Source organism: Candoia aspera, chromosome 3 (genome assembly GCF_035149785.1).
Source record: "Candoia aspera isolate rCanAsp1 chromosome 3, rCanAsp1.hap2, whole genome shotgun sequence".
Classification (NCBI taxonomy): Eukaryota; Metazoa; Chordata; class Lepidosauria; order Squamata; family Boidae; genus Candoia; species Candoia aspera.
In genome coordinates, this window is record NC_086155.1 from 854,413 (window position 1) to 866,837 (window position 12,425).

Below are 12,425 nucleotides of genomic sequence, written 5' to 3' on the forward strand. Positions count from 1 at the left end.
ATCCCCCTTCAATGCCTATTCATATCATGATGCCTGGAGTGATGACGATGCCAGTGATGCAAACACTCGCTTGGCGGAAGAAACGGGGGCCCTTCCTGAGGCTGGTGATGCCTCCAGTGACCGGAAGCCAATATTTGATGCATGGGGCGACCTTGTGGGAGGATCAAGGCCATCACTGCAGGCCTAGAAGTGCCTGGGAGGTGATGGAGGAAGAAAATGCAGTGAAGGTGGATTTGAAGCACAACCTTTGGAGTCTGAAGCTTTATTTTTCAAACTAATTAAAAATTTTAAATTTCAGTTTAGTTTTAATTTGGGGCCAGGACAGGCCCCAGTCTGTGACACAAAGCACTTGAGCCTGCCAGGAGCTTTTGTAGCCAAGGCGCTCCCTTTTTGACCTGGAACTTCCCAGTTTCCCCTGGGACTGATCCAGCTGCTTCCAGACTCTGAGTACTGCCTAATGTTGGTTTTTTACCCCCTCAAGGATTGACATGGATATCTTGTTCCTGATGTGTTTTGGGGCAGATTTTCTACACCCTAAAAGTCTTGCTACTTTTTGAGGGTCCCTACCCTGCATCCACTAGCCAGTGTTTCTCAACCTTGGCTGGCTGGGGAATTCTGGGAGTTGAAGTCCACCCATCTTCAAGTTGCCAAGGTTGAGAAACACTGCACTCGGCAATACTATGGAATGTGGCTTGATTGACTTGGATGCACACTTTACAGTGCAACACTGCTAAGGCACCACCTGCTAAGGCAAAGGCTGCGAAGAAGCAGACACAGCTCTGTGATCGAGGCTGTGTTTCAGGAATGGAATGGGCTTGCTGGCAGGGCTCTGCCATTGGGTCTGGCCCCGGGCGGGACAGAGGTGACCAGAGGCTTGCAACGGCCCTTGGATCCACTGATCAATGCAGTCTGCAGTCTCGTCTTCAGAAGGATTTGAGGCCACCAGTCCCATAGCTCCTTGCTTAAGGCTTGGGCTTCCCTCCCACATTGCGCCCCCCCTCCCCAATTACTGCCTGATTTCTGTATAAGAAGTTTCCTCTTCCTCATTTGGACCTAATAAAAGTACAGTGCTCTAGTAGATTTTGGCTTTTTTCTCCCTCAGGGGCCATCGTGGCTCTACCGTTGTGTTTTACGTGACTGAGAAAATGCAGGGCTAATCCTCAGCTCCTGCTTATGTCAGTAATGTGTCTGCAAGCACCGTTCCTGGAGGATGTGTGCTCCAGCACTGCAGGATTTAGTTTTTATCATACTTTTATGCTGTCTCATGATAGGTATTCTCCAGGTGGTGCACAGTCACCTAAAACATGTTCTATGAAGTAAAGCCATTGTTCAAAAACTTGCAAACATCCCAAAGGTGTTCACGCATGCCCAGGTCCAGCCCTGTTCCGGATGCTCATGATACCTTGCTCTGGGACCCTCCCCACCTGGGTGGTTTCCAGTGGCTGAGTCTTGGCAGCTGCTGTTCTGGGTGCCAGTCAGCAAATGCCCAGCAGGAGGCAGCCCTGGCAAGCCATCCTCTTTGCCTCCAGAACTGGCCTTGAAGAGCTCCTGGGGTTCTTCCAAAAACAAGGCTTGTGTCTGTCCAAGCGTCCTCCCACAGGTTTGCTCAGCAGTGTGCGGTCGGTCTCCACCCTGTTCCAATGCCAGGCCTCTTCCTTCAGTTCTGCTGGGTCTGTTCAGCCTTCCAGGACATCCTGTGCAGCTTGCTGCTTCCCTGTTGCGCAGCAGATGAACCCGTCCTTTCCCCTTGAAGCTCCACGCCCTCTGAGCTTTGCAGCCAGTTTAAGAAACGGCCCAGGTGGCATTGCCAAAAGGGCACCAGCAAGCTTTGCTGAGGGCTCTGCCATGGCTGCTTCTCTAAGGCTGCCAGCCAGAGGGGGAGCAGCGGTGCCTCTGGTGGTGGAAGAGCGGGATGGCGGAAGGGTCCTGCCGGGGCTATTGCTGTGAGCTGTGCTATTAGCCAAGCAGGGAGACTTGGAATGGTGCCTTTTTGATTTTGCACATCAAGGCTGATGGAACGGAGTTCCTTTGCAAGGCCAAATACAGGCAACATCAAGAGAACCCTGGTGGTGTTTTTGAGAACATGCAGATTAGCTGCACCAAAGAGGAGAATTTAAGACCAGGCTTAGCGCTTTCCCCCAGACCATTTCTCCAACATACGTTTCTGTGCCTAAGTAGATTTCCCGCCTTTTGCCTCATGCTAGAATTCAAGCTGGCTATACGGGATTCTCACAAATCCAACCATTGGCATTAAATGTTCCCTTCCGGTTCCTCTGTTGCTCGTGCAGACAAGAGAATCCTAGCATTGAAAGGGACCCAGGAGGCCAACCAGTCTGCACCTTGTTCAGTTCAGCAACCCAAACTGAAGCCTTCCTGGACAGCTGCTGCTCGAACTTTTGCTGGGCTGTTGGTTCCACGGAGGAGCTGCGCTGTTAGAAAGTTCTTCAGGTGCCCATGCAGAATCTGCCCTCTGGGACTAAACCCCCTTTCCCCATTCCCTGTGCTTTGGAACAAGAGATGCGATGACTTGACCTCTGTGTGGGACATCTTCCTAGGCCCCTTCTCCCCACCCAGCTGTTTTTCCAAGGCTAAATGTGCCCACTTCATTTATTCATTTAATTTTTATCCCACCTTTATTATGCTTATAAATAAGGCAGCGAACATACCTAATGCCCCTTCCTCCTCCAATTTTCCAGCAACCCTGTGAGGTGAGTTGGGCTGAGAGAGAGGGACTGGCCCCAGGTCACTTCCTTTGGTCTCTCTTCAAAGGGTTTAGTTCTAGCCCCTCATCATTATCCTTCTCTGAAGCTGCTCTGGCTTGTTTCTGTCTTTAAACTGTGGTCACAAATGGACACAAATACTTCATGGGATGAACTTTTTTTCATGCTTCAGCCCAAGCCTGCAAAAAAGATGTTGCTGCTTTAAGAAATCCATTATTTAAAGTTACTGCCACTCTTAATGTAGCAGCCCTCTTTTCAGGCTCCTGCAGAAGTCTGGATGAGAGCAGGCTGCATTTTGCACCACTCTGGAGATCTTTTTCTAAATCATTTTCAAAGCATGTGCAGCCCTGCTGGTGCCATCTGTAGACCTGAGACCCATTTCCTCCCCCTCTTCTAAGCCATTAATAAAAGTATTGAAGAATAGGGGCCCCAGGATGGACCTCTGTGACACTTGATCTGGAACAACCAAGGAGTGTTCTTGGCGTATGTTTTTGGAGCCAGCTTTGTATCCACTGAACTGTCGTGCCATCCTAATCACACTTAACTCAGCTGCTAATCAGAACTTGGGGGGGTATTCTGTCAGTACATCTCACAGCTGGCTAGGTTTGGCTAGTGTTAATCTGGATTAATTTTTGTGGCTTTGTGTGTTGCTGTTTCGTTAGTTTATGGTTCAGTGTATGGTGTGAACACAGAAAAACAGGTTAATTCGGTATCCACTTCAAGGGTGCTGTGTGAATCCAGCCACTGGATATGAAACTGGATGTGTTAACCTGGCAGTAGGTGGGGGGCTCCTGTATGGGGGGAGAGAAAGAGACTAGACTCCAGAAAGTCCCCCGTGTCTGTGCTGGCTCCTCGGGTGGGCAGGACGGGCACAGGCTGATCCAATGCCAGGAAAGAAAGCAAGATGGCAGCAGCACGGGCAGCAAGCAGGGGTGTGCCAGATCTTTGGCAAGTGGATGATGCATGGTGGTCTTGATCAGGGCCATGAACGTGCCTGGCAGAAGTCAGAGAGAGAGCAAATTCCATGCTTTTCTTGTGAAGGGGAGCAGCCTTTATGCCCCTCTATGAAGAAGGCCACCCTTGCCAGGAAAAGATACTTCTAGGAAGTGTGCAGTGGTTGGGACCACAGTCCTCCTGCTGCAATAATTTATTCCTGAATTCCATTCATTTTAAACGTGCATCCTAGCTTTCTGTGCCTGGCATCATCCTGAATCAGTCTCTCTTTGTACAGCACAAGGCAGGCTGGCCTGGGCCACAGCGGAGCTTCAGTCAACGGGGCGGTTCGGAAGAGCCTGGAAAAGGGAAGGAGACGTCAGCAATGCTGTTCCTTGTATGGATGGGAAAGAAGCTTCTCCGGCTGAGGGAAGGGGCTTCCCAGCCCCTCCCTCCAGAGGCGTCGTTCTCTCCTTCCTGCTGCGCTGACCCTGTCCTGAAACTGGAGTGACCGTCTATGCTGGCCTCCCTGCATGGATCGTCTTGCAGGCGAGGGCCCACCTTTCCTGGAGGAAGCCGACCTCCTCTGTCTGGGCAAGGCTTCGGGGCAAGGGGAACCTGCCCTGCTGGAGGCTGCAGGTGGGAGGGCCCTGCCACTGGGAGCCTTTCCTTATTAGATTTCTCTGAGCACCGGTGGTAACGCTGCCAAGAGCCGGGAACCACCTTTGCTCACATGCCAGAGGGGCAGATCCCAGGGCGGAACTGGGAGGGGAGGATGGGCTCCCAGAGGGATGGTGGTGGCAGTGAGGAGCCACGCAGGGTCAGAGAAGCCCCCCTCTCCCTATTTCTATTCCTAACACATCCTCATTCACATGCAGCTCTCAGTGTGTGGATGTATGTAGGGGAGGTGTTGCGGGGACTTTCTTCTTTTTCGTATGTTGCCTCCCCTCCCTCCACCTCCACCGTTGGAGCACACCACACTGACCTCTCTTTCGGCACCTCCGCTGGCACCCACCGCGTCTCTTGAAGTTGTTCTTGTTCCCCAGGCATCCCCCGAAGGTGAACCTCTTGCACCTTTCAGTCTTTGAGTCATAAAACCAGCTTTGGATTTTGGCAGTACAGGGGCCGTGTTCGGGGGGCAGCTGGCAGAGGTCTGTTGGGGTGAAGGGAGGGAACAGAGACTCTGAAGGCTGGGGCCAGAGCAGCTCCCTCTCCCCTGACCCAGGGGGCCTGGCCTTCCCTCCCTCCCTGGGCCTCTTCCTCAAGGGCACCAGTCCTCTCCCCCTGCAGCTAGCCTGGGCCTCTTTGCATGACCTCCTTTCAGGCGGGTGCCCCCTGGAAGTTGCGGTCCAGGTGGGAGCTCTGGCTGTGCACAGCCCTGATGGAGCAGCAGGGGGGATACCCCTGGCACCCCCTTTCCAGATTGGTTCCCTCCTTCTGTCTTTCTTAGGCTTAGGGTGAGATTTGTGCATACCCAGCAGGGTGTAACTCTGTGTGTTCATTATGGACTCTTGTCTGCACGCCCCCCTCCTCTCAAGCATCACCTGCCCTTGTCACTGACACCTGCCTTTCAGTGCATGCTGAACAAAGCGTGTGAGTCTGTCCTTGCTGCCAGCAGGGCCCCAGGTGCAGGCCAATGGCAGGGTAATACCTATAAAGCCCTCTGTGGCTTGATTCCCAGCCCATTTAGCCCAGCCTTAGAGGGGCTGCCTCTATGGGAGGGGAAGAGTGTGGGCCTTCTCTGCTGCAGCCCCCACTTTATGGAACACCTTGTCCCTGACACCTGCCCCCCCCCCCCCGTGACTTTTATGGCGTTAGAAACAGTTCTTCTTTTTCATCTTCTCTCTGCATGACCCCCTTGGCCCGCCTCCAGCCAGTCTCCAAATTTCGAGTGAGGACTTGTGGTGCTAAAGCAGTCCTGGAAGCACACCTGTGGTGATGAGCTTTTAAGGCAGAGGGTGGACCTGGGCTGCCTTGGCTGCTGAACCTCTGCTAGTGCATTTTGCCTATTTGTAAACCAACTTGAATCCTTAGAAGTGGAGTGCTGAGGTAGCATGCTTCCCTCTGGAAGTCTTACTGCTTTTCTCACAATGGCCACGTGGCCTGGCCTGACTGGGCTTGCAGCCCCAAAAACACCTGGTGGGTCCCAGTGCCCTCCCCCAGTGCCTGGTGTCTCCAGATGTGCAGGGAACTCTGTCATTTGCACTCCCAATGCATCTGGAGGGCCACAGTAGCAGTCAGGCTGCACCACAGGCCCAAAGGTGTTGATGGTCTGCCAAGACACAACCAGCAGAAGAGCCCACGCAAGACCCGGGCCCTGTTTCCCCTTCCAGAAGAGCGGCTGGCTCTGGGTCTCACCTGTGATGGGCTTCGAGCAGCGCAGGGCACAGCCATGGGAACAGCACTTCTCGGTCCCCGGGCAGTTGCCATCGTGCAGGCAGCCTGCCAGGCACTCAGCAGTGACGCCGGTGGGGCTTGGGGGGCAGAAGCCCGGCTTTTCTGCAAAACAGAATCAACCCATGGGTCCTGGGAAGCACCGGTTATGCAGCCCAGAGGGTGCTGGGGAAGTCCCATCAGAGACAGTACGGGGGGCGCAGAGGAGGTACAGGAAAGAGGTGGGTCTCCCCCCCCCCCCGGTAGTGGTCTCTGAGATCAGCTGTAGCAAACGAGAACCAGTCAAGGGCAGGGTCCATCGTACGGGGGTGGCACCCTCAGAAGAGGCCGAAGGAGAAGAGTCGTGACGCTGGGCTGGGCCTTTTCCCGCAGGGGCTCAGCAGCCCCCCCCCAGAAGACCCCTGCTACCCCTGAACCTGCCAGTGTGGCCCAGGGGAGTGCCAGGGGACAATGAGGCCGTTCCCGCCCGGCATCAGCCGCTCGCTACTCCTTCCCTGACAGCCGTGCTCACCAATCTGTCCGCAGTGGCGCTGGCATTCCTCCACCGTGTAGTATCTGTTGTGGTTCCAGGGACACCCTCGGTAAATGAAAGGCTCACAGCTCTTGGAGGTTGTGTTGTAGAAGAACCGGGGTTTAGGCTCGCCACACCGGTCGGACTCCTTGGGGAAGGTGCTGCACCCGCCCTCAACTGGGAAGAGAGAGAATTTTGCATACTCAGACTTTTCCTCAGCTGGACAAGCTGAGGGGGTGCGATGGAGCAGCCCCCTAACAGATTTCCCCTCCAGAGTCCAGGGGGCTTCAGAGGAGGGTCTCTTGACACAGGCCTGATCCCTTTGGAGTGTGGGCTGGATTTTCTTGTTTGTTTTTGTTGTTGTCATTACATGGTTATATTTTAGCTGATACTCGATGACTAGGAAACCCTGAAGCTGTGGCAAATGTCACCCATAACGCTGATGCCATGTCTGAGTGCTGCTCTTTGGGTTAATACGGTGGGTGTGTAACATTCCCCTTTCCTTCCATCCTGCTGACTAGAACTGGGAGCAGGGTCCCTTTCAGAAAGAATAGCCTCCCGTCTGTACCCCTCCCCCCATGGGGTTTTGTTTTGGAGGTTCATGCAGAGAAAAATAGCCATAAGAGTGTGTGTGTGTCTGTTTTAAAAGGTGGGGAGAAATAACTCAGGAGATAGGTATACAGAAAACAAGGTCAGATGTGCAAACTTTGGCAAGGAGCTTCAACTTAAATGAAATCTGACAGTCTCCAAACTGAATCAGGTTTCTAAACTGGGATCAAACCTTCCAATCCAAATATATTTTTATTTGATCTGATGATTTAATGGCTTTTTGTTCATGTGCAGAAAGATGTTTTAAAACTCAGAGTGATTTTCTAAATCAGCTCAGCTCAACATCTTACTTGAAAACCTGAATTAAATTGGTGATTTGATCAGATTTGGCCTGATCTGCATGCCCTAATTAAAAATCATTTTAATGAAAGGGAAAGCCTGCCATCCAGAGCAAACCAAGGGAGGCATTTTGAGCAAAGGAATTCCAAGGACCAATTTCACTTGGAAACAGCTGCACTGGAATTCGCTCACAATTTCTCACAGACGAATCAGACACCAGGCTTTCTTAACAGGCCACAAGGTAAGCAGCACATTGGTGCTTGAGCACTGACTGGAAAGCTGGATGTCAGGCAAAAAACAGCAGGATGCATTTCAAAAGAGATGAAGGCAAAGTCCAACACTGGGGAGGAAAAACCAACAGCATGAGCAGGATGGGAGAGGCCCTTCCGAGTAGCATCACACAGGGGTATCTTGTGGATTCCAAGCTGAATACAGGCCAACAGTGTGACACAACGAAATACCTAGGCTGTATCAACAGAAGAACAGGGTCAGGCTCAAGAGAAGTGGTGATTCCCTTTCTTTTGTCTTGGTCAGATCACACCTGGAACGTTGCACGCAGTTCTGTGCCTGGATTTGAGGAAGGACATTGGCAACTTGCACAGCACTACAAACAAACACGGGAGCCTTGCGAAGAGAAGGCAGTGGGGAGACATGCAAACTAGTTCTCTTCGAGCATCTGACTTGCTGTCGTGTGGAAGACAGGAAGAATTGTTCAGAGTTGTTCCAAAGACAGAACAAGAAACAAGGGTTTTCAGTGATAAGAGCGTGGATTAAGTTGGACAGGGGGAAAACTGAGAATTGTTAAGAGCTGTTCAACTATGGCATGGATAGCCTTGAGAGGTGGTGGACTCTCCTTCACTGGAGTGTTTGAACAGAGGGTGGTGGGCATTTGTCAGGGATGCTCCAAGATGATCTCCAAGAGCCTACAAACTCTTACATTCTATAATTCTATGAATATTTGTTTCATACCTAGTAACTCTTCTGCAAAAAATTGTTACCTTGTCGTGGTGCTGGAGCTTGAGCACCTCAATGATGCCATGAGCTAAACCATGAAGGGCCACCCAAGACGGGAAGGTCAGACTAAATGCGATCCCTGGGGAAGGTAATGGCAACCCACCCCAGTATTCTTGCCATGAAAACTAAATGGATCAGTACATTTAAAGAACGTTCAAACTATTGAACAGCAGCACTTATTTCACATGCCAGTAAGGTAATGCTCAAGATCCTGCAAGGTAGACTTCAGCAATTCATGGAGCGAGAATTGCCAGATGTACAAGCTGGGTTTAGAAAAGGCAAAGGAACTAGGGGCCAAATTGCCAATATCCACTGGATAATGGAAAAAGCCAGGGAGTTTCAGAAAAACATCTATTTCTGTTTTATTGACTATTCTAAAGCCTTTGACTGTGTGGACCACAACAAATTGTGGCAAGTTCTTAGTGGTATGGGGATACCAAATCATCTTGTCTGCCTCCTGAGGAATCTGTATAACGACCAAGTAGCAACGGTAAGAACAGACCACGGAACAACGGACTGGTTTAAGATTGGGAAAGGAGTACGGCAGGGCTGTATACTCTCACCCTACCTATTCAACTTGTACGCAGAACACACCATGCGGCATGCTGGGCTTGAGGAATCCAAGGCTGGATTTAAAATCGCTGGAAGAAACATTAACAATCTCAGATATGCAGATGATACCACTTTGATGGCTGAAAGCGAGGAGGAACTGAGGAGCCTTATGATGAAGGTGAAAGAAGAAAGTGCAAAAGCTGGCTTGCAGCTAAACCTCAGAAAAACCAAGATTATGGCAACCAGCTTGATTGATAACTGGCAAATAGAGGGAGAAAATGTAGAGGCAGTGAAAGACTTTGTGTTTCTAGGTGCAAAGATTACTGCAGATGCTGACTGCAGTCAGGAAATCAGAAGACGCTTAATCCTTGGGAGAAGAGCAATGACCAATCTCGATAAAATAGTCAAGAGCAGAGACATCACACTGACAACAAAGGTCCGCGTAGTTAAAGCGATGGTGTTCCCCGTAGTAACATATGGCTGCGAGAGCTGGACCATAAGGAAGGCTGAGCGAAGGAAGATCGATGCTTTTGAACTGTGGTGTTGGAGGAAAATTCTGAGAGTGCCTTGGACTGCAAGAAGATCAAACCAGTCCATCCTCCAGGAAATAAAGCCAGACTGCTCACTTGAGGGAATGATATTAAAGGCAAAACTGAAATACTTTGGCCACATAATGAGAAGACAGGACACCCTGGAGAAGATGCTGATGCTAGGGAGAGTGGAAGGCAAAAGGAAGAGGGGCCGACCAAGGGCAAGGTGGATGGATGACATTCTAGAGGTGACGGACTCGTCCCTGGGGGAGCTGGGGGTGTTGACGACCGACAGGAAGCTCTGGCGTGGGCTGGTCCATGAAGTCACGAAGAGTCGGAAGCGACTAAACGAATAAACAACAACAACCTAGTAACTTCCTGCTCTGCTGTTGTGTGGGATCTTCTGCCAATTTACCCTTCATGCCAAATCAGGTAATTAAAGTTTTTGTCAGGGGCCCTGGATCCTTCATATCAATCTAACATTAAAACAATTCCGCAGGTTAGTTCCTGCGATCCCATTTGGCAGCATTTCCCTGGGGAGGGTGGGCATAATGCTCTTAGTCCTTCCCAAGTGCCGGCGTTCATCCATTTGTTCCTCGGCACTGGAAAGATCTCTCTCTGGGATCGCGGGATTTTGCGCGAGGAGCCGATTCCCAGCTCCCAGGAACAGTCCGCGACTTTCTTGGGGTGAGAAGCGCGGCTAAGTTAATCCCCCCGCGGCATCGTGGGCTGCTGATTCATCAGCCGCTGCGTGATTCATCAGCCTTCCCGCCTTGGAATTACGCACGTCAAGCAAACGCAACGTGTGTGGGAACGGAAGGGCGTGCCAGGCACCGCCGGAGCCCCTCTTTCGCGGCCCTTGGCCACCTGCGGGCTGGGCTGGAGGTCTCCCCTCCGCTCCCCGCTGCCGAGGACCGCGCAGTAAAAGCCCCTTCTTCGAGACCCGCGCCTTGCCTGCCTTCGGACACCCGTGCAAAGGTCACTCCCTGCGAGGTGGGCGGCGTCTTTAGACATCGGGGCCCCTTCCCGAAGCTCCAGGGGCTGTCGGGCGGAGGCGAGGGACCCCCTGAGCCCCGCAGCCGGTCTGCACCGTCCCACTTTGGTGTCTGCAGGTACCCCGACAGGAAGCCTCGCCGAGCAGAGCCTCGCTCGCCCCCCTTCTCCTCCCGGCCAGCGCCTGCCTCGGGCTTTGCGAGGGTTGGAGAAGCGCCATCCGCAGTTGCGGGGAACCGCAGGTAGCGGAACGGCGGGTCCCTGGTGGTGGGGGATTCTCTTGGAGCGCTCCGGGCGCCTCAGACGGGGGAGGGAGGTCCGACCCAACAGAAGACCCTCTGGCTACGGCAGCCCAGCGCCCGCCCCCTCCCTGCTCTCACCCCCCGCCCCTGTCTCTCCCGCACTCACACAGGCCGGGCGCCGCGGGCAGATGGCTCCCGAGGGCAAGGGCGCCCCAGAGGAGGACGAGGAGGAGGCTGCGGCCGGATCTCATGGCGCTCACTTGGCGACTGAGCTGCCTCCGACTCTTCTTCAGGGCATAGAGCGGCGCCCCTGACCCTCCCTCCCGCCCCCTCCGGAGGGCCGGGCGACAAGCGAGGCAGCGGAGCCGCGGGGTTGGGAAACCCCCTCGCCTCGCCCTGTCCCGCCCCGCGCCTCCGATGACACCTCCGGGGGAGGTTTCGGCGCCCGGGGTCCGGCGGTGACAGCGTCAGCGGGAGTCTGGAGGAGGCGCGCGCGCGGGGGGGGGGGCGACCTTTGGCTTCCCAAGGGAGGCACAGTGGCTCCTCGATATCCCTCGACTCCCCACCCCACCCCACCCCACCCCAGGGCAGGGCAGGGCAGGGCAGGGCAGAAGGACCAGCCTTGGCTCAGCAGGCAGCTCAGCCCAAGGAGCGGGGGATGCCTCGCTCGGAGCCCGCCGACTGCCTGGCTGCTCGCGGGGCGTCTTCCTTCGGCGACTCCCGTCCTCGGTTCGCAGGATCTGTGCGGAGCCGCCCTTCTCCGGCACGCTCCCGCGGATTCCACCCACCCCACGAACGTGGGCATTTCCCCGCTCAGGCCCCTGCTGCAGAGCTCTTCGGCTTGCCAGCTGCAAGTCTGGTCCGGCCGCGAAGGAGCAACCCCCCTTCCTCCTCCGAGGAAATTCCGCGGAACCTCCGCGCTGCCGCTCGAGAGGCAATCGCGGGAGCTTTTCATTTTCGCTCCGAAGTTTTCTTATGTTCGCAAAATGGATGATGATGATGATGCAGGATTAAAAAAATAGAAGTAAACCAAGTCAAAACTAAGACCAAATTTTTGAAAAGGGTGTCTATAGCAATACCTATGTGGTCCTGATGAGAGATTATGATGATGATGACGACATAGATTTCTCTTTTAAAAATATTTATATAATTTTATTAAGAATTTTGATTATAATAGTAAAATCTAATACAAACTAAACTTAAAAAAAGAGAAGAGGAACAAGTAAAAAGTGCAAGAAAAAAGAAAAGGAGAGAAGAAAAAGAATAAAGAGAAAAGAAATATATAAAGGAGTAACTTCCAATCTTCATCACAAGTATAAACAAATTTAGTGACTCTTCACCCCCTCCAAGGTTACTAACATTTATCTCTTCATCCCGTATCCCATCCTTTATCTATAAACAAATCCATGAAGCCTCATCCTTTCAGTCCTGGTGTCAGCAGAAAAGCCCATAAAGGGTTGTCTGAAGTAACAACATATCTTGTTTTAATCTTGATCAGATAAACTGACATTATATTCCTTCCTTTTACTTCCAACAGTCTTAATCTTTAATTCAATCAAATATTGTCACAGGATTTGATTTCTCTTCAATTCTTCTTCATCCCATCTCACTGATTTCTCCAAGGCTTTAACAAGCCTCTTTTGTAGAT

General features: G+C 52.4%; 1 protein-coding gene across 1 annotated transcript; it reads right to left on the reverse strand.

The window, feature by feature from the left end:
- Positions 1 to 3,647: 3,647 nt before the first annotated feature.
- LOC134492772 (BPTI/Kunitz domain-containing protein-like) lies at positions 3,648 to 11,082 on the reverse strand. Its single transcript, XM_063296859.1, has 5 exons — positions 10,944 to 11,082; positions 6,559 to 6,735; positions 6,012 to 6,152; positions 4,639 to 4,806; positions 3,648 to 4,012 (listed from the first exon to the last, which is right to left on the reverse strand). Exons 1-5 carry the CDS (start codon positions 11,026 to 11,028, stop codon positions 3,990 to 3,992), a joined length of 594 nt encoding a protein of 197 aa, XP_063152929.1. The 5' UTR covers positions 11,029 to 11,082; the 3' UTR covers positions 3,648 to 3,989.
- Positions 11,083 to 12,425: the final 1,343 nt, after the last annotated feature.